The sequence below is a fragment of the Malus domestica genome, chromosome 15 (assembly GCF_042453785.1).
Source record: "Malus domestica chromosome 15, GDT2T_hap1".
Lineage (NCBI taxonomy): Eukaryota > Viridiplantae > Streptophyta > Magnoliopsida > Rosales > Rosaceae > Malus > Malus domestica.
In genome coordinates, this window is record NC_091675.1 from 45,812,517 (window position 1) to 45,830,015 (window position 17,499).

Below are 17,499 nucleotides of genomic sequence, written 5' to 3' on the forward strand. Positions count from 1 at the left end.
TTGTCTAAACAATGGTGATGGTTGTAACCGACAACTAACAAAGACAAGGATCTTTGTTTTCAAAAAAAATTCAACGGCCATATTCCGGACTTCTAACTACTTTTTATATTTTTAAATCAAAATATAATAGTTAAAACACTCAGGGTATTAACAAATATTTAGTGAATTAGCCAAACCCTCCCTACAGACTAGGGTAATTAGTAATTAGTAATTACCACCAGTGCCTACTCACTACCAACCCTCCTAATGACCTAGGGCTAACTTAGCCAGTCTATCCTTTGATCCTCTAAGTAGCAAATGCTACATGTTTTATCAGTATTCAAAAGATTCCTAACAAAAGAAAGAGCTATGGTTGCCATTAACTATCACAACAATGTGTGAGCGACTGTCACTAACATAACTATCTAAAGTTTTAGTTATTGGAAAGAAAAACTACTTGGGAGTTAATTCGAAGTTTGACAGGCAGTTCTGTTGGCATAAATGATATATCATTCACCATTGACATGAGATACTAAAATCAAAGCAATATACAACTTCTGCTTATAAGGTCGTACCCCCACCATCTGATAAAAGAGATGCAGCAGCCGCAGCAGCAGTAGGAACAACCCCAGTTGAAGTGCCCGGTTTTGACAAATGCAGGAGCCTGCAAAATCGATTCCAGGTGTATGAGTCAAGTAAACAAATTTTCATCATGTGCATCATAAACCTTAAAATCAGTTTGCATCATGCAGCACTCTCTTGTAGTCTCATCACTTATAAAATGATCAACCAACATGGAAGAAATGGTCAATTTGGATCCTTTGGGCCAATATGACTGCTGATAGACCATTGGGACCCCTAGCCATGACACATACAAGGAACAATCTTATGTTGTAGCCGTTTGGGAGGGTTGTTTAATGCTTCTTGAAAGAAAACATTTCAAAGGAAAAAAGAAACTTACGGTGCAAGATATTCACTAAAAGATGATACTGCAGCAACAACTTCAGCATAGTTTTCAGATGTAGCAGGAGCTGTTACTTCAACCAGCTGTATCCCAGGAGTTACAGGGACAGCCGCATCTATGTCATGTAGTTGAAGCATCTTATTAACTGATGACACCGTCACATTGATCTGCGTGCCCCTCTGGAAATGGAAGGAGAATCCCACCCTTAGCAGCTCATGGTCCAACTTGTATCCAAGTGCATAAAAAAAGCGAAGCACATTCTTGCTTGTTTTGCTTTCAACCACGGATCTTACTAGCACTGAAAGTTGCTCAGCACCTGCACCTCTCATAGCACCCCCTATATGCCTTATAGTCCTGCAGATCTAGAATTAGGCATCAATGCAAAAGTATGTACGTAAAACACAAACTAATACATTTTAATGAATATGCCAGGGGAAGTTTTAAGTCATACCATGTTGGTTCAGTTTGTTCACTTTGTTCAATATCGCATATAAGTCGAACCTCTGATGCTACAAGCCCTATTTAAAGGAAGATCATAACTTGTAAAGACCCACAATATAATATCTTACTATTCAGCTGATATGTACTGAACCAGACCATACTAACAAAAAATAATGACAAATTAACATGACCATGTGAGATGTCGTAGTCAATAAATGAAACATACTGTATACTATAGTTGTCAGTCCTAAGAAGTTGAAGAAATCAGAAACTCTTTACAAAAATTCATCTAACAGTCCCATGCATCTCACATTGGAAAAGACAATGGACATCTGGGAAAAACTTGTCATTAAAGCACACCAGTGACACCAGGGGAGGCTTTTAACATGTCTTGAAATGAGCTCACAACAGGCAAAAGAGCTATAATGAATATCGCTTAATTGTGTAGAAATGTGTTGAGATATAGCATCCTAACCACTCAGATCGAAACTAAAAGAGGAAAGATATCAATTACCAAGGTTTGGGCCATTTTTAAGGCATATCTCATGGACCCTCAAATTTTTCTTGCTAACACCACAAAGACCCTGAAGAAGAATCTCAAGGGCCTCAACATGCTGCAAAATGCAAACCATATTTTAGATGCAGCTCCAAACACCTCCCACGGAAAGCGGGAAATGGAATTCTTCTAGTTATTTTACTTACAATTCTGAACAACATATATCCAATAAACACGAATCATTTGTGCATGCAAGAGGAAAAAGAACTACTAAATCAAATGTTTGTAACAAAGATTTTTTGGGGACTAACTACATTTTACACCCTCCATATTTATTGTGATTTTTAAAATGGGCCAACGAGGTTTTAATTTTCTCACATTGCACTATGATGTTTAGAAATCGTTTCAGTTTATGGGTTCCTATCTATTTGACTGTCTCATCCTTCATTAGATTGATGACCTGGCTGATGTGGAACCCGTTTCTAGGTTGTGTAGAAACCACACTTGGACTATTGTTACCAAATTGTGCAACTGTATCGTTTTGGGACGATTATTTTCAGTCCATGTGGTGCAAATGTTGCTTCCGCATCAACCCATAAACAGGTCTCGTGGTTACCAAGTCATCAATTTAACTCACAAAGCGAATGTCAAACACCCATAAGTCATATGTCACTATGATTCTAACATATTAACCTCAAATGAAGCATTTGGTAAACTTGGCCACCAAAAATTCAGCACCAAGAAAAAGATTTAATTTTTTTCTCATCTAACTGCAAATTTGCAATTTCAGAAGTTGTATGGCGAAATGTAAGTCCGAATCCAACCCAACCCCCAAAAGTTAGTGAAAAAACTCACCTGTGTTTCTATAATTCCTTGGACCACGCACTCCATGAATTTGGTGCACTTGATCTCGCACTTTCTCAAGCCCCTGTGAATTCCTGAGAACCAAAACAAAGAGAAAAAATAAAACCCAATAAACTGTAAACTAAAATAAAGTAGAATTAAAGGAGAAAATATGAAGAATCAAAACGTAAATTTCTGAGAGAGTAAACTAGATAATGAAAAATACTAACCAGGTTTGCAGCAGCAATACCGCGCAAGCAGAAAGGTGAAAAGATGGAGAGAGGGGAAGAGGGGGTATCGGGGTTTCTGTGTTAGAATTCAGAAGCTTGGAGAATCGAGCGAGGAGCGATGGTGGTGGCAAAGCGCATTGATTGCGGTCATGGACCCTGAAAAAAGTTGAAGGCTTGAGTGAACAAGATGTCTTTACTGGGTTTAACATTTTTTGGGCCCTTGAATCGTCTACTTCAAAAGCCCATTTTTGCTTTTGAACATATTTTCTCTTTTACAAACGATAAGATAAATGGATTCGAATTTGAGTGTAAATGAGGACGCACATGCACCAAGGGTAAGGGTGGACACGGTTTGGTTCGATGCGGTTTTGAGTGAAACCGCAACTTTTTGCGGTGCAGTTTTGAAGCCAAAACTAAAATGAAACCAAATTGTTTGATTCAGTTCGGTTTGATGCGGTTTCAAACGGTTTTAGTTTGGTTTTTGATAAAATATATACAATTTAAAATTTATACTTATCTACACATAACACGGTCTCATTTTCCACACAATACATTAATTAACCAACCCACATGAGAATTCTTTTCTTTACTCTAGCTAGCTAATTGCACAGATGATAGACTCCATGAGCACGAAAGGGTACCCAAAAGGAGTGTTGTGGCTTATTACTTGATTAGAAATTCGGTCCTTGTATCTTTCCTACTGTGACTACTCTTATTTGATGCTCATTGTTTCTTTTTTTAGTTTTCATTTGCATTTCTAATTAGAATATTATATAGGCTGTCATTATGAACTTGTAAATTAGGGTTCTAGGTGCTTTTACTAGTAAAAAAAATTTCATCTTTTCCTATAAAGAAACATTGAGATGCCAAGCTTGATGAGGGATATAATTTGGAAAAAATAATCAATATTATGACATGTACATACTAAATGTATGGACTCTAACAAACAACTAATTAAAACAGGACATCTAATTTAAGGTGCGGTTTTGGTTTCAGTGCGGTTTTCAAAAGCCAAAACCAAAACCAAACTGTTTCCTACAATGCGGTTTGGTTTCAAAACCGCAAAACTAAACCATTCGGTGCGATTCGATTTGGTTCGTGTTTCGGTTTCAGTTTTCGGTTTCAAGTGTCCACCCCTAACCAAGGGAGATGAAAAATGTTAAACATTAAATTTAAAGTTTACGGTGTACGTGACAATTTGACATATTGTAAAACTTTCTTTTTAACAAACGATAGGATAAGTTAAACTAAATTCTTCTAAACTACAGGGTGGGAAATTCAAACACGAGACCTTGAGTGCAAGATAAATAATCTTAATCACCCAAGTTACAAGCCACTTGTTGACATATTGTAAAATTTTACACCACTCGAGATGTCAAATTAAAATATCATTTTTTTACATAATCACAACGCAATATTAAATTAATAAGTAATTAAATAATACTTTCGTTGGATGATGCCTTTGTTGTTCTTTTAGATGTGTTGCCGACATAAATAATTATTTAATATCGAACTCATCATATACGAGTATTATAAGTCAAACTTATAATAGTCCTATGGATAAGTGTACAATCGCGCCATACGTAGTGCTAAGTGCTGATAATGAGTGTTTAAATAATTGTTTTTTTTTTTTGGACCTACCGAAGTAATATGCCAAATGGAAGGGAGTCAGCAATGCCTGTCTCTCCCAGAGTCCCAATTCCAGGCCAGCTATGAGCTATCCCATTCCGAAAATCCAAGCTGCCAATGGAATCCCAAGTTGAGACAATGAGATAATCTGATTAATTTAATTGCAGAAACAAAATCCCTAAACTGGCAAAATATATTGTATCGTGTAGCCGGAATTGGAATTGGAATTGGAATTGAAATTAGATGCAGGCAAAATAAAATTGTTTTTTTTTTACGAACTGCTATTAGTATTTCAAAAATTTCATCGCACGCGTATTTTTTTTCTCTATATATACAAAGTTTAAAGTGCAAAATAAAAATTCTAAAGTATCAATAACAATTTTATTTCTGTTTAAATCAAGCTTTGGCAATAATTGGCCCATAATTACTTTTAAACAATTATAGTGATTAGACAATAAAAGATAATTTTCGTGAACTAGTGATTGGTCATCATTAATCTCATAAGCTTTTTTTTCTTTTCTATTTTTTTTTAGTTCTTAAATGACCAAAAAATTGTATATCAAGCTTACATCCATGCAACCTCATCTTATAATTTGGGAGATATTTGATGCAAAGAGAAACATATGTACCCAAGGGGCGGAGCCAGTATTGGCTGACATGGGCTCTAGCCCACAAAAAGAGTTTTCAAGACACGAGTATATTGTTATCATGGTGTCTTGTGCTAATAATATAACATTAAGTAAAAATATTTCATGTTATATTATATTATTGACAAGTGATGTCACGATAATAAAATACTCATATCATAAAAGTTGTTCTCTCCTTCTCGTACCATCTTTTGATAAATGTGAAAAACAAAGGAAAAGTTGGTTTTCAAAGCGTAGAATCTAGCTTACGCCTACACCTAAATTTCACTTCATACTAGAAGGAAGCAAAAATTAATACCCATCCCAATATAAATTTTTTGGTTCCACCTTTGTATACGCACAACTTGTTGAGGTTTTTTGACTTGGAAAGGGATCCTCTTCAGATCCTTTCCACCAAATCTACTAATTCGGACCCTTGAAATTTGATCTAACGACTAAAGTTATTATAACTTTTAAAGGGGTTTCATGTTTTTAGCCGTTTAATCAAATTTTCATGGTCCGAATTGATGGATTTGATGGAAAGAATCAGGAAAGAATCACTTTCCGTCTAACTGAGTACAAGTCATAGATGTGGACTTAACTCACATTGAAAGTACCACAAGAATATGACATAAGAGTTTTTTTGAGATAAAAAAATACACTGCTTTGGGTTTAATGAGTTTTTTAATTATTATTATTTTTTTTGCTTATTTTCGATCAACGAAGATCCAATGAGCTTGAGCCACCTTCTGTTACTTGAATGAATTTTATTTTTTTGGACAAACTTGAATGGTTAAATTGAAGACAGTATCAGTGCATATGATGTAGTTATAGGCTTATGTTAATCCTGTCCACAAACACCTTTATCATTTTCTATTTCTTCTAACACTTAACAAAGAATAATTTTCCCTAAAATAAAAACAAGAGTTTTTATCATAAATGGTCCTTGAAATTGATCTTCATCATCAAGATGATCCCTGAAATTAAAAATCAATCAATGTAGTCCCTGAAAATAGGTGTCAACAAATCAATGTGGTCATTCAGTCATAATTCTGTTAAAAATTCCATTAAATGCTGATGTGGCACATAGATAGGCCTTACAAGATTTACGGGTTTTTATTACAAATGATCTCTAAAATTGAAAATCAATCAATGTAGTAATTGAAAATAGGTGTTGTAAATCAATATAATCATTCTGCCACAATTCTGTAAAACAATTTGTATATGTGTTGATGTAGGTTTAATAATTAATTCAAAAAATTGTCTAAATACCTTTTTGCACAATGGAATATTTATTTTCTTATAGTATGGCCTCAAAGGCACAAGGCTTAACTGTAATACCCGGAAAAATTTAAATATATGAATTGGGTATTCATAATTATGAATGTGTGAAAAGAATTGAGAATTTATATTAATTCATAAAATTTTAGTTGTAAATTTAACTAGTTAAGAGGTTTAAAGTTGGACATTAATTATTTAAAATACATAGACCTTTCGAGGTCAAAATTTATACTTTTGAATAGAGCTCGATCTTACGAATGCGTAGGCGCAAACCGTTCGTGAAACGGAGTTAGAACGAAGAAGTTATTAACATTTAAAGTTAGGGATAAATTGGTAATTTTAAACATCTTTCGAAGGCTCCAGAAAATTTGGAGCCATGTGACATGCCACGTGTGTTGCTAAGATGAAAGGAAGAAACAAAAAATGGATGGTTGAGATTGAAAGAAAAGCATAGAAAGGAGAGAAGGGGGAAAGAATCAGGGGGGAGGACCAATGGGGAGAGATAACTGAGAGAAAATGAGAGGAAAGAGACACGAGGGATTGGGACCCAGGTCTTGGTGACCTAACCCGGTTCGACGCCATACATGTTTCTGATAGGATTTCACCCCTTTTTCCGGTGAATTGTGTCAAACAACCATTTGGAAACCCCTCAATGACCTTCCCTCTCCCTATTACATCCCCAAAATCATGAAATTTGGACTTGCATTTGGGAAGAACACACCCGAGGGTGCCGCGACCTTCCTTGCTTGAAATCCACCAAATCTGAAATGATTTGATTCAATTACCACTACCAATAGACTCCTCTTAACCCTAGGAACAAAGCCCAAGCAATGGTTGAGGTGTCGGAGTTTGTTTGGAGTTGAATCAAGGACACCAATTTCTAGGGTTCCGACGATTTTGAGGGAAATTGGAGCTTTTCCCGGCCAAATAGGAATTGGCCATAGGTATATAGTTGGCTCTACTCTTCGAGATCTTTATTTCTGTAATTTTTGAGAATTTTTAGAAATAGTTGAATTTTTTCTGCGAGTCGGGCCGGCCAACCGCCACCTGCGGCGACGCGTGGCCAGTGGGCCGTCTCTGCCTCTTTTACATAATTTTCGATACTCTGAATCTATATTTGATGTACATATGGTGTGATTCAATTATTTGGACCGATTTTGTGATAGTTAGTCACTAAAAAGTCGAAGTTAATGAATTTGGAAACAAAAGGCTTGATCCCACTCCAAGGTACGCATGCAGTCTAACAGTATTAGATGCAGCCTTAAATAACTCGAAAAATAATTTTTAGAATGGGAAGTGTTTTATAAAAGGAAATAGTGACAAAGTGAGAATAAATTTGTATGTTTGGTGTTTAAAATTTTAATTATGAATCATGGTTGTAAACAAGACAAATAATTAAAGGATTACGATAGGTGGTAGTTAAATAATTGAGAGAAATCCTTTGTGGTGATTTTGTACTAATGAAAGGAATTTAGTAAATAATTTGAGTCTTTACCTTATGGTTATTTAATTAAGGGTTGATTTTGAATTTAATGTAAGAATTAGTGAATTGAATATAGTAGAAAATAAATAATTAATGGTAGTCAATTAAACATGATTTTTAGGTTGTGCCTGTCACCAATAATATTCCCAAAAATAAAAAATATTTCGGGGTGGGGTGTTACATTAACCAAGGCCTAAGAGGGGGTGTGGAAATAGTTTTCAATCAATAATGGACGCACTTCAGTTATAACCTCGTTATCTTAAGGCAGACCTCGTCGTTCTTTGCATCACTAGACCACCAGGGAAACGACAAACAAGCTCTCCAAGATTAAGGTTGTGAGGATGTTGATCGCTTAAATGTTAATAGTGATGTCCCAAAAGTTGTTGCCAATGGGCTAAGCTGTCACCAAATATGATCTCGATTTAGGTTCAATTCGGTGAAGGGTATCAAAGTGTGTAAAGATGGGTGTATTGAGGTTTTTTTTAGAGAATAGAGAGCCAATGAGGTATAGAAATGTGGACTAAGGTCGGAGGTGATTGTACGACTAGGTTTTTGGATTGACAATTTTTTTATTAACTATTAAAAACCTAAAAACAAAGAATAATAACTCAAGATTTAGTTTTTTTTTTTTTTTTTTTGACAATCGATATTATTTACACTAAAGAGGAGGGGTGAGCTTAGCCTCACAATAGGCTAGCAATAATGACTCAAGATTTAGGGTGTTTTAGAAACCGTAATTATAGGAAGCACTTTTACTCATAAATGTCTTTGGTATAATTGCTTTTATTATAGAAACATAAATTTTTTACTAAAAGATCAAGTACTTCTTTAGAAGGAATTATTTTTTACTCACCATCCTAAAGTGATGATAATGTTCCCCACCTTATTGATTACTAGTGGATGAGTTTAATTTAAGCTATTTACTATACAAATCTCAAATTTTAAATTAATCTAACGATAAGTAATAGTGTGGTGAGCATCATCATCACATTAGAGCGATGGGCTCTCATTAAATAACCGTAACAAATTTAAAAGTAAATGCTAACCCTGAAAATTACAAAGCCTATGTGGCGTGCAAGCTGAGTAACTATGAGTTAAGTACGTCCTTCTTGGGAATGTGGGCATGCCAACTCGCAACTGAACTTGGTCGAGGGAGTAGAATAGATGTGGTGGTGTTGAATGCTTGCTGGTTTCTGCAGTTTAACGACTATGGTCGAGGAAGGAACACATCTTGGCCTCGAGTTCTAGAACCTTAAAACAAGGTTGCCTAGTTCACTGCAAAGTTCAGGATCTCTTGCATTAGGTTCAGTTGCCTCAATTATATTCGTAAGAATATAAGCGTGCCGAATTTGTAGGGGCACGGGTGCTCAAAGGAGATGAGTGTTTTTATGGTGAATGTGAATAGGTAATCAACCTAAACAAAAACCATGTTGTTAATCCAAACTGAAGGTACTCCATAATTGCTTGATTCTATAGCTCCAGTGCTGTTAATCTGAACTAAAGGCGTGTTGACGAGAGAGTTAGGATAATTAGTATTTTTCTTAGGGGTGTGAAGAAGGCTTCACGTAAAGTGACTGTTTCCGCATAGAACGTTTGAGTTGTTTGCTAAGTTGAAAGGGCTTTTTCACGTCGCATAACCATTTCTACTTATAGGGTTAACCTTCATGATAAACAAGCTTGTCAAGGTAGAATCCTGATGGAACTGTGTTTGCTTGACATTTACTTGAATATTCCCTTTATTTCTTTAATTCCCTTCTTAGCCAAGGCTTCATCTTCACATAGTCTCGGCTTTTTTGATTTGAACTAGGATTCTGATTAAGAATGAATTATGATCCTTGGGATAATTTGCATTTATCAGAGCTTTATTTTGATCCTTGACACATTCAATTTGCCTCAAACTCAACCGAGTCAGATATGATCTTAGTCCTCACACAATCCTATTCTTATGAGGACTTGGTCGAATAAACCCTTTCTTGGCCTAAAGCCCACTGACCTGAGGGATCTTTACTGGGCCAAAGGATGTGGCTTTTCAGCTCAAATTTGCCCATTATCGACTCAAACTGTTATTTCAGACCTAAACAGTAAACCTAAAAGTAATTAGAAGTTGTTCAATTGAAAAACACTATGACCTAGAAGAACTTTAAGCATTTCCGCCAAGTACGACAAAACACTCTTAATTGTTAGACAATATTTTAGCCCTTTTTAATATAATCCCAAAAACACCCATATAGTCATGCACTTGGCGATAAGAATTTTGATGCCAAGTGGCTCCAGGGCCAGAATACTTGAGCTATACACAAAAGTTGCAAGAAAATGAGGAATATTTTCCATCCTGTCAAAGGCAGAGGATTTGAGAACTAAAGTGGAGAGGTTGTAACTTGGATGAGATTTGTTTTTGTTGCAGAATAAGATGAGAGAAATACGAAGATATAGAAAATAAAACATGTGGCTGCTGTTTCCCTATCAATTTGTATACCACCCACTCTCCATTGGCATTAACCAATCCTCTTCAGTCTTTCGCTCACTCATTCCCGCGTCCCACCCGACTTCTCTCTCTAGCCTACAGGCGTGGGGCAGAATTTCACCCAAAAAGTTGGAAAAATTAAAGCAAAGAAAAGTAAAGGATGTGTTAAAAAACAAAAAAAAAAAGGTAAGTACAAAAAAATTCAAATCTTTCACTCCCGAAAAATGAAACCAACGCTTTTGTTGCTGATGGGTGTAAAATCACGTCCTCATAATACACAAAAGTAGGAGAAATAAAGCAAAAAGATAAGATTTGTAAAACACAAAACTAAGAGAAGTAACGCAAAAATATTAGATTTACATACAACCCCCTGGTCCCTGGTGGTGGTGTGCTCCTAGAGGGAGAAAGACACATAGAGAAGAGAGAGAGACAGAGAGAGATAGAAGAGAAGGAAGATATGTCTCTAATATTATAGTTTGAGAGAAAACTGGTGTTCTGGGTTTTGTTGGTTGTTGAAAAAAATATAATTTTGGAGATGTCAGGTGGTGGTTGCAGTGTGGTTTGGTTCAGGAGAGATCTGAGGGTTGAAGATAACCCAGCTTTGGCAGCTGCAGTGAGAGCAGGAGGTGTGGTTTGTGTCTTCATCTGGGCTCCTGATGAAGAAGGCCCTTATTATCCTGGAAGGGTGTCAAGATGGTGGCTTAAACACAGCTTGGCTCATCTGGATTCCTCCCTAAAAAGTCTGGGTGCTTCTCTCATCACCAAAAGATCCACTGACAGTGTTTCTTCTCTCCTTGAAGTTGTTGTTTCCACTGGTGCCACTCAGCTTTTCTTCAACCACTTATATGGTAACATCAATTTTTCTTAGTTTTTATGCTTCTCAATCTTTTTGCTTTTGTGTTTTTTATTTTTAATTTGTTTAGGCTTTTGAGTTTCTATATTTTTCTGGATTTTGTGATTTTTCAATGAATTTGTTGGTTTGGTATGTTAAATCTCTAGTTTTGGTTGAAAGAAATTGAATTTGGTTTGTTTTCAACATCAAAGTTTGGTGCTTTGATTGATTTGATGAAGCTGTCTGTTAAGTATTACCTACCATGTTACTATTTTTGGATGATTTACTGTTCATTTAGCTGCTGACTATTGATTGGGGCAGAAATGTTAGATTGTTGGTAGTGTACTGGTCCCTTTTTTATCAGGACTGGGAGCAGATTTATTTGCCATCTGTTAACATAGCCTAATTGAACTTTGTCTGTTCTGTCCAAGGATTCTTCTGTTATCCAGTTGATGAACTCTTGTATTTCGATTTTGCATAGTTGAGGAGATAAAAATATAAAAAATCAGAGTTTTGCAATTTAATGCTCAGTTCTTTGATTCTATCTTCGTGTTTCAGATCCTATATCACTGGTTAGGGATCACAGGGCCAAGGAGGTTTTAACTGCTCAAGGCATAGCTGTGCGTTCCTTTAATGCGGATTTGCTCTACGAACCATGGGATGTTATTGATGTCCATGGTCGGCCGTTCACAACCTTCGATGCCTTTTGGGGAAGATGCCTTAGCATGCCATATGACCCGGATGCACCACTTCTTCCCCCTAAGAGAATTATTTCAGGTTTAAATGCATTTATTTTCTTCTTGAACTTCAACTCTATTCAGCGTACAGCTAGCTTTTATTCGATCTCATGTTCCTCTTGTTTATTTTCCTACAAAAATATTGAAGGGCTGATCCCACATTTTTCATTGGTGTGGTTGGCCATTTTATGTTCTCAATTTCTTATCCAAATGAGTCAAACTGAATAGAATCGAAAATGTGGATGGAAGAAGGCTCTTCTGGTTCCTATATTTTCCTAAGGATTTAATAGTAATAAGATCTTCTTGGTGACTATCAACAGAAAATTGTTGACACAGTGTACACTTCATGTGTTGGAAATAGCAGATATTTTAGGCACATAAAGTTTTCCCTGTGTGAGTATTCTACCTAAGTTAAAAGGTGATAAACCCTTTTGATGTTGGAGTTGTGTCACTGCCTCTATAAGCCTCGTGATATAGCCTCTAAGGTGGAGTAGTTGTCATGAGTCATGACTATGTTACTGTTGAACATGCTGGGTTCACTGACGGCTTAATTTGCAATTATTTTCTTTTCTTTTGTTCTTGTTCTTTGTGTGTCATGGGTTTCCTGATTCCTCCAGTACGCGTTTTTGTGCAGTTATTTCCAGTTCTACTTGCATACCACCTTTCAGTTCAAATCTTAGATTAACATTCAAACATTCATGACCTTTGCAGGTGATGCATCAAGGTCTCCTTCTGATACATTGGTTTTTGAAGATGAATCCGAGAAGGGAAGTAATGCACTTCTTGCTCGAGCATGGTCACCTGGGTGGAGTAATGCTGATAAGGCTCTGACTACATTTATAAATGGACCCTTACTTGATTACTCTAATAACCGCAGAAAGGCTGATGGCGCTACAACATCTTTACTTTCTCCCCATTTGCATTTTGGGGAGGTGAGTGTGAGAAAGGCATTTCATCTTGCTCGTATGAAGCAGGTTGTTTGGGCCAATGAAGGCAACAAGGCTGGTGAAGAGAGTGTAAACTTGTTTCTGAAGTCTATTGGTCTTCGGGAATATTCAAGATACATTAGTTTTAATCATCCTTACAGTCATGAAAGACCTCTTCTTGGGCACCTAAAGTTCTTCCCCTGGGTATTAGATCAAAAGTATTTCAAGGCATGGAGACAAGGTAGAACTGGCTATCCATTGGTGGATGCGGGCATGAGAGAGTTGTGGGCCACTGGTTGGCTACATGATCGAATACGAGTAGTAGTTTCTAGTTTCTTCGTAAAGGTTCTGCAACTTCCATGGAGATGGGGGATGAAGTATTTCTGGGATACACTCTTAGATGCTGATCTTGAAAGCGATGCTCTTGGTTGGCAGTATATATCTGGTACTTTACCTGATGGTCGTGAATTTGACCGCATAGATAATCCACAGGTGCGGATGTTGAGCTTGATTATCTTGAATTATATTGAGCATGTGCTGCTGAACAAACATTCAAACACTTCTAAATTTATACAATGGAAAAAAATTTCCATGCGTTTTTATTCATATTTTTGGGAGCAGCCTCTCCATAAATGGGGGTAAGGTTAGCCGACATTCACCTCTCCCAGACCCTGCGTAAGGCGGGAGCCTTGTGCACTGGGTACGACCTTTTTTTTTTTACGACCTTTTTTTATTCATATTTTGCAGTTTTGGCTTTATTCTAGTGTCCTCATCTAGGGTCACCAGCAATGAATAGAAATCTAGTGCAGTTGTTTGTCCGTGCTCATGACTGTTCATAAGACTGCATTTTTTCAGCCCCCTCAGTACAGTAATGGCTACTAGGTTTATATGGATTGTGGCATGCTGATTATTAACTTATTATCTTAACTAGCCTAAGAAGCAAACCATGGGAATAGTGCTTTCAAAGTAGTTGGCATCCCTTTGAAATCTACTCTACAGTATCAATACGGCTTTGTTTTTCTTTTCTTTTTTTGCTTTTTATGGAATTTGACATCCTGCTTTTTAAACTATTAGAAAAGAGAAATCGCGGAGTTGTTTCCCCAAATCACTACTATATCATCATACAAGAAAAACTGCAAAAATCTAGTGTTGAATTTTTTTGTTTAACTAATGTTTCTTCACTTTTACCTATATGTCTTGGTACAATGCATCGAGTGATATAAATTGACATGCTCCTTTTGTTCTGAGAGGATTATGCAATACTACCACTCTTATTTGATCCAGTTCCACTACTGAAATCTCGTATTTATTTGATTTCTACAGTTTGAGGGTTACAAATTTGATCCAAATGGAGAATATGTGCGGAAGTGGCTTCCTGAACTTGCTAGGCTACCAACTGAATGGATACACCACCCGTGGAATGCACCAGAATCTGTTCTACAAGCAGCTGGAATTGAATTAGGATCGAATTACCCTCTACCTATTGTAGGCATAGATGCAGCGAAAACCCGGTTGCAAGAAGCTTTATCAGAGATGTGGCAGCACGAAGCTGCTTCAAGAGCCGCTGTTGAAAATGGGACTGAGGAAGGACTTGGAGACTCCTCAGAATCAGTACCAATTGCCTTTTCTCAAGACATACAAATGGAGGAAAATAATGAACCTGCAAGGAACAACCCTCCTGGCACTCGGAAGTATGAGGATCAAATGGTCCCAAGCATTACTACTTCGTTGGTTAGAGCTGAAGAGGAAGAAACTTCTTTGGAACTTCAAAATTTGACAGAAGAAACCAGAGCGGAAGTGCCTACAGACTTAATTGTGAATCAGGAACCAAGAAGAGACATATTAAACCAAGGGTTTTTTCAGACTATTCATAACAATGCTCTTCCACAATCCAATGCTGCAATAGGGCTACAACACGCTGTTGAAGATTCGACTGCAGAATCTTCCAGTAGCACTAGGCGAGAGAGGGATGGAGGTGTAGTTCCAGTTTGGTCTCCTTCAAGTTCTAGCTACTCGGAGCAGTTTGGGAGTGAAGACAATGGCATTGGAACAAGTTCGTACTTGCAGAGACATCCTCAGTCTCACCAAATAATGAATTGGAGGCGGCTATCTCAAACTGGGTAAAAAATCTTGAACAAATCACCAATATCCACTATGAGATTATGAAATAAACAGTCTGTTGGGTTCTTTGTTCAAACAAACAATTGAACCTTCATGTTGCCTTAGCAGTTAAGAGCTTCAAGACGTATCACAATATGGAATCGATCTGCTGGTCTCGTATGCATTACTTAAATTTCTCGAGCTTCGAAGTTCTGAAATGATATATCACAAAGCAATAAGTGATTGCCAATTTGTTCAAGATAGAGTTCATGTTTTCATTCACACGCTAGCAGTCTCATTGTTTCCTCAATGTTTCTTCTTTTACAGGTGAAACATATAGATGCAAATAGGGGAACGGAAAGAGTGCTGTGCGGCGTAATGATGCACGCCATCTAATGGATTCGGGAAGGTGAACTTGTCATCCACATTGACCGTACGACTCTTCTCTGGCACGAGTGCCTGTATTCCAATTAATACAGGCAACTTATTAGCTATCCATTTTTTTTTTCTTGTTCCACCATAATGTAGCTCTGGTGTATAGCAATGTTGTATTTATAAAGGAAGAGAGTGAAATAAGATCTGCAGTCTCTCAGGTGTTTTTCGCTCATTCCATTGGTAACAGATGCTTGGAACATATTCTATGTATCCACGTTTACCTCTTCTTGTAGGTTTGAAATTTTACTGGTCTGTTAACTTGGGTTTTGCAGCACAAAAGTTATCTGCTTAAATATTTTTAACTACTAGAAAAAATAAGGAACAAATTTTAATCATTTTTATGAAGAGAAAATTTGGTGTCGGAATTTGAATACTTCTTTTTGTGTAAATGTTCACATAAAACTCCGTTGATCTCCTAAAAGGAGCCTCAAGGGCGGTGATGGAGATCCGAAAATATGGTCTTCTGGTGAAAATGCTTTAGCACGTACTACATGCAAAACTTAATAATGTGACTGATTTAAAACTTCTACCGAGTTAAATGAAAACTTCTAACTTTAGTAGTAGAACAACTTAATCTTTGCATCTACGACTTGAGCTCAAATCTTACTCAACCCTCTTTAAATCAAAACCTATATATCTGACCTAGGATTTATGATGTTAGGACCAACTGTTTATGCAGAACTTCCACAAATCTTAATATTTAGTAGTTGTACCAAAAGTAAAAGATGTCACTACCAGTTGACATCAACTAAACCAAATACATTGCATTCTTAATTAACATCATTCAACTTCCAGCAAAAGCATTAATTGGTTAAGGAATATTGCCGAATTATTTCTCTTTTGATCTACAAACTGTTTTGTTTTAATTAAAACAATAATGTCACATCCACTCCAGCATTGTTATCATGGAAAAAGACATCATTTTGAAAATATATTAAAGAAAAAAGTAAAGATACAATAAGTTAGACAGGACATGAAGCCAAATCCTAACAAGCAAAAGAAAACTATTAGAAACATAAAATCAATTAAGAGAAACTTCTAAGAGAAACAAAAATTTGGAAGCCCCAAAAGATTATGAGCAAAAGCCGCAACTGCACAAGGCGGACAAGAATCCCACCAATGAACCCCAACATGATCAATACCATAGTTTGCCAAACAATCTTCCACCTGATTTCCTTCGCAATAAATGTGAGAAAACCGAACTTGCATGGAAGAGAGGATGGTACAACAATTTGCCCAATCAACCGATAAATGCCAAGGCACTTGAGAAGATCCCTTAGAAAGAAAATGCATTGCTAAACAAGAATCTCACTCAATCTAAAGAGAATGTCAACCCCTCTCCAAAGCCATATAAACAGCATGAATAATAGCTCTAAGTTCTGCCTCCAAGGTAGTAGCAACACCAAAAGATCATGCAAAGCATCCAAGACAATGACTTAAGTGGTCACAGAAAATACCACCAAAAGTAGCCATACTCAGAGAATCACGAGCCGCACCGTTAGTGTTAACTTTAACTTGAAAAGAACAAAGCGAAATCATATAACCTCATGAATTCTAGGCGCCCTTGAAGGCCTTCCATGCACTCCAAGCGCTCTAAGAATGCAAGGCTCATCAACTGAGTTTAACATAAAACCTATACCCCAAGAATTCACCTCACAAAATTATAAGCAAATGTCATTAACCAACTGATCAACTGTAAACATTTTTCCTTCAAAACGGATTAAATTTCGAGCTTACCAAAGTGCGTAAAAACTTTTCCCAATCATACCCACCACAATAATTGAAGTTGAGTGCCGAAACCACGTGGCAAAGGATAAGAAAAAAAAATGATGTGATATTGGAGAATAATGCAAAAACTTGAAATAAGGCTAAAACGTCCCTACACCAAATTTCCAAAGAAAATGAGCACTCGAAAAATAAATGTTGAGCTGACTCAGTAGCCTTACAACACAAAGAGTACATTGACGTAAAAGAGAATCCCATGTGAAGCAATAAATCATCAGTTAAAAGCTTATCGTGAAGAAAACACCATA

General features: G+C 36.6%; 2 protein-coding genes across 5 annotated transcripts; one reads left to right on the top strand and one right to left on the bottom strand.

Annotated features, from left to right (window-relative positions):
* Positions 1 to 443: 443 nt before the first annotated feature.
* LOC103436568 (mediator of RNA polymerase II transcription subunit 18) lies at positions 444 to 3,129 on the bottom strand. Of its 2 annotated transcripts, XM_029094811.2 has the most exons (7): positions 2,954 to 3,120; positions 2,736 to 2,818; positions 1,899 to 1,998; positions 1,395 to 1,461; positions 941 to 1,297; positions 758 to 837; positions 444 to 643 (listed from the first exon to the last, which is right to left on the bottom strand). In XM_029094811.2, the coding sequence occupies exons 2-6, from the start codon at positions 2,769 to 2,771 to the stop codon at positions 765 to 767; spliced, it is 633 nt and encodes a 210-aa protein (XP_028950644.1). In that variant the 5' UTR covers positions 2,772 to 2,818; positions 2,954 to 3,120; the 3' UTR covers positions 444 to 643; positions 758 to 764. The 2 variants fall into 2 exon arrangements, with proteins under 2 accessions (XP_028950644.1, XP_008373260.1); XM_008375038.4 differs by lacking the exon at positions 758 to 837 and having other exon boundaries at positions 2,954 to 3,129.
* Positions 3,130 to 10,488: 7,359 nt separating this feature from the next.
* LOC103436481 (cryptochrome-1-like) lies at positions 10,489 to 15,638 on the top strand. 3 transcript variants are annotated; one of them, XM_029093653.2, is made up of 6 exons: positions 10,489 to 11,284; positions 11,827 to 12,045; positions 12,717 to 13,423; positions 14,255 to 15,051; positions 15,161 to 15,208; positions 15,359 to 15,638. In XM_029093653.2, exons 1-5 carry the CDS (start codon positions 10,972 to 10,974, stop codon positions 15,162 to 15,164), a joined length of 2,040 nt encoding a protein of 679 aa, XP_028949486.1. In that variant the 5' UTR covers positions 10,489 to 10,971; the 3' UTR covers positions 15,165 to 15,208; positions 15,359 to 15,638. The 3 variants fall into 3 exon arrangements, with proteins under 3 accessions (XP_028949486.1, XP_008373166.2, XP_028949487.1); XM_008374944.4 differs by lacking the exon at positions 15,161 to 15,208; XM_029093654.2 differs by lacking the exons at positions 15,161 to 15,208; positions 15,359 to 15,638 and having other exon boundaries at positions 14,255 to 15,055.
* The last annotated feature ends 1,861 nt before the right edge of the window (positions 15,639 to 17,499 follow it).